This window comes from Chiloscyllium plagiosum, unplaced genomic scaffold (assembly GCF_037043375.1).
Source record: "Chiloscyllium plagiosum isolate Xiang-an unplaced genomic scaffold, Cpla_swu_hap1 HiC_scaffold_21, whole genome shotgun sequence".
NCBI classification, from domain to species: Eukaryota; Metazoa; Chordata; class Chondrichthyes; order Orectolobiformes; family Hemiscylliidae; genus Chiloscyllium; species Chiloscyllium plagiosum.
Window position 1 is genome coordinate 24,841,824 of NW_028270159.1, and position 16,211 is coordinate 24,858,034.

At 41.7% G+C, this 16,211-nt stretch overlaps 1 protein-coding gene across 3 annotated transcripts in view; it reads left to right on the forward strand.

Annotated features, from left to right (window-relative positions):
* Positions 1-16,211, forward strand: part of scai (suppressor of cancer cell invasion) — a 199,361-nt gene that overhangs the window by 75,262 nt on the left and 107,888 nt on the right. For 2 of the 3 annotated variants that reach the window (XM_087998426.1, XM_087998425.1), the window contains exon 2: positions 451-587. The exons of the other annotated variant lie outside the window; for it this stretch is intronic. In XM_087998426.1, the coding sequence (XP_087854552.1) occupies positions 478-587 (110 nt within the window). In that variant the 5' untranslated portion in view covers positions 451-477. The remainder of the gene's footprint in view (positions 1-450; positions 588-16,211) is intronic. 3 annotated transcript variants of the gene reach the window in all.

Sequence of the window (16,211 nt, forward strand, 5' to 3'; positions counted from 1 at the left end):
GTACCAATACTTTCCTTCAGTGACTATCATTTCTGTTACCCTTGGGTTTTAACAGATCATTTGGTGGTGAAGAATATTATGCAACAGGTCCTTCTGCTTAATAGCATTCATATTTATTGTGGTTATGAGATTTCTCAAGTGCCAAACACGAAGAACTGCTATTGGAGTACAATATTAATCAAGCAAAATTAGTGAGATTACATCCCTACATGTACCTTGAAACTGTCTATGTCCCTTCACTATGCAGTATCGGATATTTCCTGTCCCGTGATTGAGGTGTCCCAATTTTTTAAGTACCAAAGCCAATGTAATTTATTAGGCACCATTCCTTTGGTTGAACTGATTGTGATACTTATTATTCTGTGAAAATTTTGGCTTTTGTTAAGTCCATATTGAAATTTGCAAGGTAATATTTGCAGTTGAAGATACTAATATAAAGCTTATTCTTAGTTTCTAGTGGTAAATCTGGAAGGAACCATGACAGCAGGTGGAGGAACTGATGATGATATTCCATTGGGAGAGAGGAAGACAGTTACTGATTTTTGTTACTTATTAGATAAATCCAAACAGCTCTTCAATGGGTTAAGGTCAGTGTTTTAAATCAATCGGATTCTCCTTTGTTAATTTTTAGTGACCGTTAACTCAATATTTTCTTTCACCATTTTCCTGTGATGTACAATATGTCATATGTTTGTGCTCCATTAATGGATATCTCAGTTGGATTCTTTTTAAAGCTGTTCAAAAAGCTCAAATTGTTTTCACCTTTATTGTTCTAATGAAAGCATTACTTCTGTAAATTGGTGTTTTATTCTAACTGTCAAATAATTTGTACAAGAGATCCAGGACAAAAATCCACTTTGAGAAAACGTTTTGAAGTCTGGAGGGTGAACTCTGGGCTGTTTTTATTATCCTATTAAGAAAATATTAAATTATTTTATTCAAGAAATAATATGTTGCGAATCTGTGGAGTGAACATGCTAATCTTTTCCTGGGAACTGTGATATTATTCTGAAAGGTGCAGCATGTGAGCTCTAATGATGTGGTGTTAGTATGTGAGCTGCAAATCATTTGTTGAAGTAGAAGCTGCAAATGCTTCAGAGGGGCTGTAAATCAGGAGTTACAGGTCTGTTGGTGACAACAATTGGCACTGTGCTCATTGTGTTCACCGCTGCCTAAATGTGCAAAAAGTTTGATCTACTCGGAAGAAAATGCTATTGTAAATTGTGTTTTACGGGAAAGGAAAGATGGTTTAAAGTTGTCAAAAAGTGATATTCAAAAAGCAAATGAAAATTAATTTTGCAAATGCTAATTATTATGAATGAACATTTTTAAGGAAAAAAATGTTTAGTTTGCAATTTTAAAGGAACTTCCAATGTCTTGTGCCTTAAAATGAAGAATTCAAATCCTTCATAAAGAACTAAATTCTTGACGTTACGTTGTAATAATGCAATACTCTGAATCAGAGTCTGATGTTAACATCTGAGTCCAGCTTGACTCCCACTATGCATTCCTACTATCAAGCAGTTTCAGTAATACCTTGTGCTAAAAGATCCCATAGCATGTGCAATCTAAAGCATGCTTGATTATTTCAGTGGTCCTGAATTTGAAATAGGTTTGGTGGGGATTCCAAATGATAGAAATGTCACTTTGCTGCAATTACCTTTTCTGATACAATGTCTTTTATTTTTGGTATCTTTTGGGGGTAATTCAGGAGGCATAGCAAAAATTAATTCCATGGAAGAAACAACAAACCAAGAGGAGGATGAGGCAATCATGACTGACAAAGGAAGTCAAGGACAGCATAAAACCAAAATAAAAAGAAGTAATTAATGGATGGTAGAACACAAGGTAACTCCAAGCAATAGAGAGATCTTTGGGTTCTTGTTCACAGATCCCTGAAGGCACCTGGGCAGGTTAATACGTTTGATAAGCATACGGGACACTTTTTTCTTTATCAGTCATGGCATTGACCATAACCTACTGTTAGGGTCAATGTAGAATTATGTTGGAGCTTTACAAAACTTTGATTAGACCACAGTTGAAATACTGCCTTCAGTTCTGGTTTCCCTTCATCAGCTACCTGATGAAGGAGCAGCGCTCCAAAAGCTAGTACTTTCAAATAAACCTGTTGGACTATAACCTGGTGTTGTGTGATTTTTAACTGGTTTAGGAAAGATCTTGGTAAACTTGAAAGGGTTCAGAAAATCTTTACAAAAACGTTGTTGGGGTTGGAGGTCCTGAGCTGTAGGGAGAGCCTGAATAAGTGGAGACTTGTTTTCACTGGAGCATTGGAGGCTGAGGAATGATCTTCTAGAGGTTTATAAAATCATGAGGGGCATGGACAGGGTGAATAGCCAAAGTCTTTTCCGGAGGTGGGGGTATTCAAAATTATAGGGTATATGTTTAAGGTGAGAGGGGAAAGATTTAAAAGGGACCTGAGGGGCAACATTTTCATGCGCAGGTTGGATGCCAGAGGAAGTGTTCGAGGTGGATACGATTTTATAGCATTTAAAAGGCATCTGGATGGGTATATGAATAGGAAGGGTTTAGAGGGATACTGACTAAATGCTGGCAAAAGAGATCAGTTTAGGGTATCTGGTTGGCATGAATGAGTTGGACCAAAGGATCTGTTTCCGTGTTGTATAACCCTATGACTCTGTGACTTGATGTCAGTCTGTTATGACTGATTGATCAGAATTTATTAAGAAATTGCGTGACGTGACTGACTGACTTTCCGTGTTCTAACTTTCTGGCTTGCAGTGTTTGACCTCTTTTACTGTGCTTGGAATTGGTAGGTGCAAACTTATTGCTGTGTTGCTATGATCCTAGTGTAATGTAAGTGGCATCCAGGGTGTAAAATCAGTAAATTACTAATTGTTACATGCAATTAAATCATGAAAGACATTGCTTTCTAGATTCCCATCACCCTCTGGGTGAAGTTTTATTTTCCTCAAACCTGCTCTAAACCTTCTACCTTTCATCTTAAAATAGCTGCTTTCTGTCCACTCCATTCATACCCCACATAATCTAAGGTAATCAAGTCCACTCTCAGCCTTGCCTGCTATTTTGAAAAAAAATTCAACCTGAGTTTATTCAGCCTCTTTTTCACAGCTAAAGTGTTCTATCCAGGCAATATCCTGGTGAATCTCTTCTGCAATCCATTTGTTGCAATCATGTCCTTCCTGGAATGTGGTGATGACCAGAACTGCACACAGTATTTCTGCTGTGGTCTAACCAAAGTTTTAGGTAAAACTCTAACATAATCTCCCTACTATTATGGTTTATGCCATGATCGATAAAGGCAATTGTCTCATATGCTTAACTCTCCTATTAACCTGTGCTGCTACATTCAGAAATCCATCAGCAAGCACTCCAAGGTCCCTGTATTTCTTGGTTTCTTATGTTCTGCCAGTCATTAAATATTCTCTTGTCTTGTTACTTCTTCCAAAGTGCATGACCTCACCTTCACTAGGACTAAAATCCATCTGCCACTGATCTATCCATCTGCCACTGATCTACCCATCTGACCAATCTGTCAATACCTTCTTGTAATAACGATGAACAATAGTAACCCCAGCACTGATTCCTGTAGTATTGCAGTGAGCACAAGCGTCCAGTCGTACAAACAGCTTCTACCACCACCCTCTGTCTCCAAAAACGAAGCCAATTTTGGATCCAACTTGCTAAATTGCTTTAGATTCCATGTGCATTTAAGGCACACTCTGTAGGCATGAGCCACATGCACTCCACAACCACAAACATTGGTATCCAACATTTAGGAACCTTTGTGGCACATCCCCGATCAAATTACAGTTTGCTTCTGCATGTCAGTGCTGCCCTTTAGACTGTACAAGCAACTGTCATTGTAATGCTGCAGCAAGGATACTTTATGCTTAGGGGACAACTTGTGACTCTGGCTTACTGTCATTGACTCACAGTGAGTAAGCAGTATCTGGATACTGATAGCATCATTGTGGTTCTGTTCCCCGAGCTGGGAATTTGTGTTGCAGACGTTTTGTCCCCTGTCTAGGTGACATCCTCAGTGCTTGAGAGCCTCCTGTGAAGCACTTCTGTGATGTTTCCTCCGGCATTTATAGCGGTTTGTCTCTGCCACTTCCGGTTGTCCGTTCCAGCTGTCCGCTGCAGTGGCCGGTATATTGGGTCCAGGTCGATGTGTTTGTGGATGAGTGCCATGCCTCTAGGAATTCCCTGGCTGTTCTCTGTTTGGCTTGTGCTATAATAGTAGTGTTGTCCCAGTCGAACTTCTGTTGCTTGTCATCTGCGTGTGTGGCTACGAAAGATAGCTGGTCGTGTTGTTTCGTGGCTAGTTGGTGTTCATGGATGCAGATCGTTAGCTGTCTTCCTGTTTATCCTATGTAGTGTTTTGTACAGTCCTTGCATGGGATTTTGTACACTACATTGGTTTTGCTCATGCTGGGTATCGGGTCCTTTGTCCCGGTGAGTTGTTGTCTGAGAGTGGCTGTTGGTTAATGTGCTATTATGAGTCCTAGTGGTCGCAGTAGTCTGGCTGTCAGTTCAGAAATGTTGATGTATGGTAACATGGCTAGTCCTTTGGGTTGTGGCATGTCCTCATTTCATTGTCTTTCCCTTAGGCATCTGTTGATGAAATTGCGGGGGTATCCGTTTTTGGTGAATACATTGTAGAGGTGTTCTTCTTCCTCTTTTTTTTTTGCAGTTCTGGTGTGCTGCAGTGTGTTGTGGCTCTTTTTGAACTGTGTCTTGGTGCAACTTCTTTTGGTTGCAGCCATCCCAACACACAAAACTCCAGGATTTTCAGCCATTCATCGTATGTTCAGCCTGCCATTCCAGGCATCATCCATGTGAATCTCCGCTGGATACGCTCCACTGCCAGTATATCCTTCCTGAGGTGTGGGGCCCAAAATTGGACACTGTATACTAATTGGGTCCTAACTAGGGCTTTATAAAGTCTCAGAAGCACATCGCTGCTTTTATATTCCAAACCTCTTGAGATAAATGACAATATTACATTTGCTTTCTTAATCACTGATTCAACCTGCATGTTGAGCTTTAGAGAACCCTGGACTAGCACTCCTAAATCCCTTTGTACTTTGGCTTTATGAATTTTCTCACCGTTTAGAAAATAGTCCATCCTGTTTTTTTTTCAAAAGTGCAAGACCTCTCGTTTGCTCACATTGAAATTCATCAGCCATTTCCTGGACCATTCTCCTAAACTGTCTAAATCTTTCTGCACAACCTCAATACTACCTGCCTGTCCACCTAACTTTGTATCATGGGCAAACTTCGCCAGCATCCCCACAGTTCCTTCATCCAGATCATTGATATATAAAGTGAACAGTTGCAGCCTCAAAACTGACCCCTGTGAGACACCACTTGTCACCAGCTGCCATTCTGAAAAAGAACCTTTTATCCCAACTCTCTGCCTTCTGTCAGACAGCCAATCCTCAATCCATGCCAGTAGCTCACTTCGAAGCCAATGGCCCTCCCTTTAATCAGCAGCCTCCCGTGAGGCATCTCATCAATCATATCCTTGATGTAGTTGCTATTTGCTGTGTAATTAATATTTTCACCATGACTTGTCTGTTAATTCAGGATTAGTTTATGTTGAGTTTGGTTTGATTATTAAAGTAAAATCTTCTTCATTAGTTTTTCTTTCGGGGTTGCTTGGTAAATTTGGTACATTTTTATTTGTTGACGTCTATGGGGATCATAATTCAGTGGCTGAAAAATATTGTACTTTATGATTTTAAGGACACTAAATATTAAATAGTAATTTGATTCATGCAGTTCATTCTAACAATATGCAAATTTAGCTTCAGTGTATCTGATAATTATAGTTCAAATGGAGGTGAAATCTATAGTAACTACATTGAACCTGAAGCAATCTCAGATTTGAAAATAAGTAAGCTACTTTTGAAGCCATGTAAAGTAATTCAATTTTGTATGGAATATAGTTGTCACAATAGCTATTAAAAGGATGAAAATAACTTAAACTGCCACGTCAAATAAATGTTTAGTTATATGATTTTTCTGTAATGTCAATGAAAGCCAGAAAATGTTACTTAGTTACCTAGACTCTGATTTATGTATATATTTTAATGTAATTTATTCTAAGTTTGAATTATCCGTTTTTGAACTAATAATATGGGTTTTCTTTGTGTCTGGAGTTAATAATTACATGATAAGTCTTTTTGGTGATTTACCTATGGAGATTTCTTTTAACAGATAAGTGAGGGAGAGTTTATTTTTAATTTTAATGAGGTTTTCAGCAGTTTTGTGAAGTCCTTGGATGAAAATGCTGTATAGTCCACTGCTACTGAGCAAGAGAGGGATATAGTGAAACTCAATTACCTTAGAGTGAGAATTAACATTAGCCCGAGCCAGAAGTTTTGGAATGAAATCCTGGAAACATTATTTAAAGCTGAGTATGTTTAATCTCAGATTTCTAATACCTCCAAGAAGAAGCTATCTGCGGTCCCAGTTTGTAAGTTAAAGTCACAAGAGACTTAAACCTACAGGGATGTTAAAGATGGGCTTTTTTTTTGTGAGAATTGTATGAGTGATCTTTTTTAGGTACTGTACAAAAATTGTTCCGTGACTTCTCAATTTAAAATGAGTGTTTTGGGATTAATGCATTTATATTTTATATTATTTTGTGTTAGTTTGGTTTATTTTGTCCTCACTTAATTGTTAATAAATATCTGTTTTACCATTCAAGAAATTGAGAGCTTATGTTTCAGCAGGAGACCACTTTGCAAAAACCAAAGCACAATCTATCAAGCAAAGTTCAGGCCTGGGAAATGACTTGTCCAGTATTAACATCAACTGGGATCATAGCATGTTGTCAGTCATCAAAAAAAATTAGCTTGTTTTTCTTTTAAAGACAACAAGCGAGAATGAATGGATCCTTTTCCAATTTCTCCAGTATAGTGGCATGAGGCAAAATAGGAATGCATGAAAATGGCTGGAAGAAGATGTGATGGGTGAATTCATCATAAAGGCATCCTTGTCTGCTGTGAAATGCAAGGCCATTGAGGCTGATAAGCTATCGTCAAAAAGGATTTTGTTTCATTCCATGGCCCATTAATTTCCTATCTTTTCAGACAATAATATTGCTCGCATGATCTACGCAATGATAGATTGTGGCAATAATTTTTTTTAAATTAAGAAACGAGGTCACTTACATTATTTACAGTATCAATCAATCAAGGTGCTTACTTTTAATAATGGCAATATAATATAACAAGACATAGTTGATTCTTCTCTGTACATAAACTTGAACTGAGCAATTTGTTTCCAAAGCTATTTGGATATTAGCATGTATAGTCATCTTCTATTTTGGTCATAATTCTGGATCTTTAAACATAATGAGGCTCATTACAAGATGTTTGTACCTTTTTCATATGTATAACAATGAAAATAGACTGTTCTGAGTTAAATATCTAAATATTGCAAGTCAATGTCAAATATTGGAAAAAGAGTAGGATGTTGAGTTGTAACCTGACTGGATTACCAAATGGTGAAGTTTCTTAGTTTCCTTTTCAAGTTTCCACAAGTAGATAGACAAGTTGAAGTATCACTGCTGCATGCTCTCATTTGACCCTTACGGCTGTTGTAGAAAATTATAAACCAATGCCTTGAGTAAAATCTTTTACACAATAATGGTGCATAGAGACTCCTGATGAGGCAAAGACTGTTACAAGTTTCCTTTGGAAAAAATGTGTAATATTTTACTATCTTGATTGTTCAGTGAGTTGCATTTCTCGAGCTGCAATTGCTTATTGTGTTTAATTATGGAGGAATGAGTTAAAATAATCCAGTATGGTGCAGCCCACACCAAGAATAATAAAAGGTATATTTGTAGACTTTTAGATAATGTCATTCCTTTTGTGGATGGATATCACATTTGAGATTTGTCACTACTGTGGTGACATTCCAAAAATGAGCAAAATTGCTTCTGATTGTTTTCTCCAGTGAAATCTTGAATGGTGCTGTGGATTAGATTACTTACAGTGTGGAAACAGGCCCTTCGGCCCAACAAGTCCACACCGACCCGCCGAAGAGCAACCCACCCAGACCCATTCCCCTACATTTACCCCTTCACCTAACACTACGGGCAATTTAGCATGGCCAATTCACCTAACCTGCACATTTTTGGACTGTGGGAAGAAACCGGAGCACCTGGAGGAAACCCACACTGGGAGAATGTGCAAACTCCACACGGACAGTCCCCTGAGGCTGGAATTGAACCCGGGTCTCTGGCACTGTGAGGCAGCAGTGCTAACCACTGTGCCACCGTGTGCTCTTGAAACATTTAATTTTTTTCAGAAATGGCTATGGACTAAATTTTCCTAGTCCCTGTGGACAATGGTGAGTCTGTTGGGAAAATAGGGCAAGATCATAAAAATGACTTAGTCTGATTTTCCATTCCAGGTTTAAATGGTGAGAATTTAATCTCATCAGTGTTAATTTCTGTCCTGCTTTATATGCAATTTCATAATCAACCATACAGTGGTGAGAAACTAAGTGTGACTATTCCTGACATGAATGGTAGAGTGGATATCTGGCAGCTGCAGCTCTCTGTTTATGCCTCCTGGCCTTCACTTTGGCCAGCCATCTTTAACATCTCATCCTGTTCACGGAGGTTGGCATTGGTTGCACACCAGCCTCGCCACATCTCCGATTCATTTAAAATAAAATTCTCCGCTTCAGAACTGTTATATGCCACTGTCAATTTTTTGGAGTACACTGACACTTTTCATTGCCATGTGCTGCTGTCAGGCCACTTTGTGCACAGAGACCTGAAACCATCTCATGGTATGGAGCAGGATGCATCTCTGGAGCCTTTAGCTTTCTTTCTCATTTTGTGCCCACTTGGATGTTCAGAGCATCACTGGCATGCCTTGTCTGATTTTGTGTGTGTTGCTGCTTCATTCAGAACCAACTATCTCCCATTCCTTCTGTCTTGCCTTGCTTTTTACTGCAGGCCACAGCAAGGCAGCTTGTTATGGTTACAAGCAGTAATCAGCCAAGGAGGTGAATATATATATTATTGTACAGTAACATGCTAATTGCACACCTACAGTATGTTCCAGCAGCCTACATGGCACAAACATTGCATATTCTTCAGACTTTAAGAAGTGATAATTTTAGCAATGCGTGTAGTCCTCAGCCAAGTCCCTTCAGGCCAGATTCAACCAGTCTGGTGATTAATGGCAAGCCAGTCAGAGAGTTGCACAGAGATCAATGGGGGATTTGGTCACATGTCAGTTGGGTCCTTCCAAGTTATCTGAGATGGGGTAGGGTGGCGGGGGATGTGGAGGGAGGGGCGGGGGGGGGGGTGAAGTAGTGAGTCCAGGAGAATTGTTCATTGAAAGTCTAAGGGTTTTATGAGGGGACACTGCTGTGGTAGGGATACTGGGAGTATCGATTGTGGGAATTGCAGGCAGTGAGTTGGGTTGCCAAGGGGATAATAATAGTGAAGGGAATGCAACACAACAGAGCATGGAAGGATAAGGAGTGCTGCAGGAGTTGGAGATTATTGATGGTCATCACCATCCTGGTTTCACTGGATGAACAGTGCATGACTAAGCTGTTTGTTTGGGACTCATTGAGCAAAGTAGGGAAGTGAGCTGTTAAACAAGTAAGTTGTGTGGGATCAGAGGGAAGATCAAATCCAGTGGAGTTGACAGAAAGGAATGTGAAGTTTTTTTTGGGGGGGGGTGGGTTACCTGGACTGAGAAATCGACCCTGTGACTTACTCAGTGAAACATTAATTATTTTGCTGTCCATCCTTATCCAAATTGAGTGCTCAATTGAAATGGAAAATGGCTGCCACCACACTCGAGTGGGCAGAGTAAGTTGTTGTTCTTCTGTTTTCCATGTACCAGAACCAATGGCATGTGAGCTGTAAAGATTCACCCTAGTTGCCATCAGTGTCTCAAACACCATTCAAGGTGCAGGGCATGCTTATTTCATATCTTGGACAGTATAATGTCAACACCATTATCGTATATGCAATGTTTTGTTTCGTGGGTACTGTCTGGGTTGAGGTAGGTGATGCTTACGTGCACCAAAGGCTTGAGCAACAGTGCTTGAATCAGGGCAATTATGTGTCATAACTATGTAGAGGCATCCCACTGGCATCTGTGTCCCACATGGACCATAAGTCCATAAGACATAGGAGTGGAAGTAAGGCCATTCGGCCCATTGGGTCCACTCCGCCATTTAATCATGGCGGATGGGCATTTCAACTCCACTTACCCACATTCTCCTCGTAGCCCTTAATTCCTTGTGACATCAAGAATTTATCAATCTCTGCCTTGAAGACATTTAGCATCCCAGCCTCCACTGCACTCCGCGGCAATGAATTCCACAGGCCCACTCTGGCTGAAGAAGCATCTCCGCATTTCTGTTCTGAATTGACCCCCTCTAATTTTAAGGCTGTGCCCAGGGGTCCTAGTCTCCCCGCCTAACGGAAACAATTTCTTAGCGTCCACCCTTTCCGGCCATGTATTATATCTCCCCTTAACCTTCTAAACTCCAATGAGTACAATCCCAGCATCCTCAGCCATTCCTCATATGTTGGACCTACCATTCCAGGGATCATCCGTATGAATCTCTGCTGGACATGCTCCAGTGCCAGTATGTCCCTCCTGATGTGTGGGGCCCAAAACTGGACACAGTACTCCAAATGGGGCCTAACCAGAGCTTTATAAAGTCTCAGTAGCACATCGCTGCTTTTGGAGTGGAGGGTATGTCTTATGAAGAAAGGTTGAGGGAGCTAGGGCTTTTCTCATTGGAGCTAAGAAGGATGAGAGGTGACATAATAGAAGTGTGCAAGATGATGCGAGGCAAAGATAGAATAGATAGCCAGAGACTTTTTTTTTCCCCAATGCGGAAATGGCTATCACAAGGAGACATAACTTGAAGGTGATTGGAGGAAGGTTTAGGGGAGGTTTCAGAGGGAGGTTCTTTACACACAGTGATGTGTGCATGAAATGTACTGCCAACAGTGGTAGTGGAGTCAGATACACTAGGGACATTCAAGCAACTCTTGGTTAGACCCATGGATAATAGTAGAATGAAGGGTATGTAGATTAGTCAGATCTTGGAGTAGGGTAAAAGGTCAGCACAACATTGAGGGCCGAAGGGCCTGTACTGTGCAGTACTGTTCTATGTATGTTCTATATTCCAACCCTCTTGAGATAAATGACAACGTTGCATTCGCTTTCTTAATCACGGATTCAACCTGCATGTTTACCTTTAGAGAATCCTCGACTAGCACTCCCAGATTCCTTTGCACTTTGGCTTTATGAACTTTCTCACCGTTTAGAAAGTAGTCCATGCTTGTATTCTTTTTTCCAAAGTGCAAGACCTCGCATTTGCTCACATTGAACTTCATCAGTCATTTCCTGGCCCACTCTCCCAAACTGTCTAGATCCTTCTGCAGCCTCCCCACTTCCTCAGTACTACCTGCCTGTCTACCTATCTTTGTATCAACGGCAAACTTCGCTAGAATGCCCCCAGTCCATTCATCCAGATCATTAATATATAACGTGAACAGCTGTGGCCCCAACACTGAATCCTGTGGGACACCGCTTGTCACCGGCTGCCATTCCGAAAAAGAACCTCTTATCCCAACCCTCTGCCTTCTGTCTGACAGCCAATCCTCAATCCATGTCAGTAGCTCACCTCAAACACCATGGGCCCTTACTCAGCAGCCTCCTGTGTGACACCTTATCAAAGGCCTTTTGGAATTCTAGATAGACCACATCCACTGGGCTTCCCTGGTCTAACCTACTTGTCACCTCTTCAAAGAATTCTAACAGGTTTGTCAGGCACGACCTCCCCTTACTAAATCCATGTTGACTTGTTCTAATCCGACCCTGCTCTTCCAAGAATTTAGAAACCTCATCCTTAACGATGGATTCTAGGATTTTACCAACAACCGAGGTTAGGCTAATTGGCCTATAATTTTCCATCTTTTATCTTGATCCTTTCTTGAACAAGGGGGTTACAACAGCGGTCTTCCAATCATCCGGGACTTTCTCTGACTCCAGTGACTTTTGAAAGATCTCAACCAATGCCTCCGGTATTTCCTCAGCCACCTCCCTCAGAACTCTAGGATGTAGCCCATCGGGGCCAGGAGGTTTGTCAATTTTAAGACCTTTTAGCTTTTCTAGCACTATCTCTTTTGTAATGACAACCATATTCAACTCAGCCCCCTGACTCCCTTTAATTGTTGGGATATTACTCATGTCTTCCACTGTGAAGACTGACGCAAAGTACTTAAGTTCTCAAGCTATTTCCTTATCTCCCTTCACTTGCCTTCCAGCATCAGTTTGAAGTGGTCCAATGTCTACTTTTGCCTGTCGTTTGTTTCTTACGTATTGAAAGAAACTTTTACTATCATTTCTAATATTACTGGCTAGCCTACCTTCATATTTGATCCTCTCCTTCCTTATTTCTCTCTTTGTTATCCTCTGTTTGTTTTCGTAGCCTTCCCAATCTTCTGATTTCCCAGTGCTCTTGGCCACTTTATAGGATCTCTCTTTTTCTTTGATACATTTCCTGACTTCCTTTGTCAGCCATGGCTGTCTAATCCCTCCCCGGACAATCTTTGTTTTCTTGGGGATGAACCTCTGTATGTGTCCTCAATTATACCCACAAACTCCTGCCATTTTTGCTCTACTGTCTTCCCTGCTAGGCTCTGCTTCCAGTCGATTTTCGTCAGTTCCTCTCTCATGGCCTCATAATTACCTTTGTTTAACTGTAACACCATTACATCCGATTTTGCCTTCTCTCTTTCGAACTGCAGACTGAACTCTACCATATTATGATCGCTGCTTCCTAAGTGTTCCCTTACTTTAAGATCTTTTATAAAGTCTGGTTCATTATATAGCACTAGGTCCAAAATAGCCTGCTCCCTTGTGGGCTCCATGACAAGCTGTTCCAAAAAACCATCCTGTAAGCATTCCAAGAATTCCCTTTCTTTGGATCCACTGGCAACATTATTTACCCAGTCCACCTGCATATTGAAGTCTCCCATGATAACCGTGACCTTGCCTTTCTGACATGCCTTTTCTATTTCCTGGTACAGGTTGAGCCTCTGGTCCTGACCACTGTTAGGAGGTCTGTACATAACTCCCGTTATGGTTTTTTGCCTTTGTGGTTCCTCAATTCCACCCACACAGACTCCACATCATCTGACCCTATGTCATTCAGTGCCATAGATTTAATTTTGTTCTTAACTAACAAGGCCCCCTCTGCCCACCTCCCTGTCTTTTCGATAAGTTGTAAATCCTTGGATGTTTAACTGCCAGTCCTGAACCCCCTGCAGCCATCTCTCTGTGATGCCTACCACATCATAATCATTCACGATGATCTGTGCAGTTAGTTCATCTACTTTGTTACGAATGCTACGAGCATTCAGGTAAAGTGCCTTAATGCTAACATTCTTATCATTAGAGATATTGGAAGTCATAAGATGTCCTAAGTTATCCTTCCTTTTTGTTGCATTCCTAATCTGCCTCAAGGTTAAATCCACCTGCATACATGCTATTCTCCTGCTTCTCTTTCCATTTAATTCCATACTCCCTATTGCTTTCGCCTTCCCTTCCCCCCAACTCAGAAGTTTAAAGTCCTACTGACCACCCTATTTATCCTCTTTGCTGGAACATTGGTACCAGATCGGTTCTGGTGGAGACCGTACCAACGGTACAGATCCCCCCGGTTCCAAAACTGATACCAATCCCTTAGCCACGTGTTTACTTCCCTAATTTTCTTATCCCTATGCCAATTGGCACGTGGCTCGGGCAGTAATCCGGAGATTATGACCCTTGAGGACCTGTACTTTAATTTCCTTCCTCGTGCTTGATAATCCCCAAACAGGTCCTCCACCCTAGCTTTGCCTATGTTGTTAGTCCCAACATGGAGCACAACAACTGGATCCTCCCCCTCCCGCTCCAATATCCTTTCAAGCCGGTCAGAGATGTCCTGCACCCTGGCACTGGGCAGGCAACACACCATGCAAGACTCCCGATCCGGCTTGCATAGGATACTATCTGTCCCCCTAATTATAGAATCCCCTATAACAACTACTTGTCTTTTTGCTCCCCCCCTCTTGAATGGCCTTCTGCACCATGGTGCCGTGGTCAGCTGGCTCATCCTGTCCAGAGCCCTTTTCCTCATCCGTATAGGGAGCAAGAATCTCATACCTGTTGTACAAGGTCAAGGGCTGAGGCTCCTGAACTCAAGTTCCCTCTGCCTGCCTCACTTACAGTCACACTCTGATGTCCCTGATCACTAACTGAATGTGAATTAATCTCCCAGGTGTGACTGCCTCCTGAAACAAAGCGTCCAGGTAATTCTCCCCCTCCCGGATGTGCCGCAGTGTTTGAAGTTCAGATTCCAGATCATCAACTCTGAGCCTGAGTTCTTCCAGCAACCAACACGCTGCAGATGTGGTCACTGCCATTTACAATGGGATCAGCCAGCTCCCACATCATACAGCTACAGCACATCACCTGCTCAGCTATCTCTCCTTAGTTAATTACTTTATTACTTTGTATAGGTTTGAGTTAAAATACTTTCTGATACTTCTCTGCTATAGTCTTTTTCTAAAAACCAATTAACAGATAAACCATAAAAAGTAAATTTTTAACCATTCACCGATTAAAGAAATAGCAAATCCTTACCTTAACAAACCAGAATCCTATTTTTGGTGGGGGGTGGTGGGAGACACAACACGTGTCTCTGGTTCAGCCACTGCCCAGTTATATTACCGGCAGTCCCCTGGTCGTCACTCCAGCTCTTCCTACTTATTAACTAGGTTAGAGGAGGAGGGCGGGTGGAAGATACTATAGTAGTAGAGTCTCTGGTTTAGCCGCCTTGCTGATATATATGGTCACTGCTTTTCTTCCTGGCTGCCCCTCCGGTCCACGTCACTTCCTCCGCTCCTTCTCCGCTGCTGCTCACACTTAAAATAGCCGTTGGTGTCGAAGGGTGAGTATTTATACTCACTGCTTACCTTCCCGGCTACCCCTCTGGTCCCCGTCACTTCCTCCGCTGCTCCCGCTCCTTCTGTGAAAGAGAAAAACAAGGCTGCCCGCTACCGGTATGTAATTTTAATAAAAACTGCCTTACCTTATCTGCAGTCTTCCGAGTTCGTCCTACCTCCGCTGCTGCTCGCACTTAAAATCTGAACATGCTTTTCAAATGCTTGCCAACCAGAGACACCCACATCCCATGAGAAAATTTAAAAAATATTTCTGTGTGCTTCAATTGCCTAATAATCACACTACTGAAAAACTGCCTTGTTTTTGATATTGCCCAAATAAGTACATTGTAAAATTGTGTCCAAATAGATTCAGGCACAGAAACCAGCTGTGGTTGTCTCTGTGGCCGTTTCTCTGACCACTGTACTAAGAATAGCTACATGAATAAATGAGAAACGCATGCATCCAAAAGTGCAGGGCCATTATCAACCATCAGCAGATATGGAGCTACCTCCTGCTGTAGAACTTCCAGCCACAGGCGCCCTCATGATTTGACAAAGATGCAGGAGATCCACAGTCGATCATCTTCCTTGGAATGTCATTCTGATGAGAGAGGAATTTTGGCCCCATACTCTGTCCAGAATTGGCAGTAAGTTAGACAGCATGGCATGATGTTCTATCTGGAATGCAACATCTGCCACTGGGGCCATTGAGGGCCATAGGATGCCCCCTCCACATTTGGTTTCCATTCGAGCTGGTTCTGGGAGACCATTCCAGCATTCTGCAGACAGAGAGTGCTGCTTGATCCTTGAAATCTCTGCTGTGGACAGCTGGAGGACATGTATCCCTGAGAACTGTAATATTGTGCCGAGTCAGATGGACCAGCACATGCAGCATCCTACAGGCAGAAGCATGACTAAATAAACATGGGCAGGACTTCTGTGACCCTTTGTCAATGGAAAGGAATTACACAAAAGTATTTTTCGCTGACTCTGTGAATGTTTTCATGCTGCTGAAGACAGCATCCCCTGTATAATCAACTGTAAGTGCAGTTTAATAGCTTGAAGTTTTTACATCATTCTTACTGAAAGTTTGTGAGAAGATTTGTAGCTCGGGTGCTCGTTGTTGTGGTTGTGTTCGCCAAGCTGGGAATTTGTGTTGCAGACGTTTCGTCTCCTGTATAGGTGACATCCTCAGTGCTTGGGAGCCTCC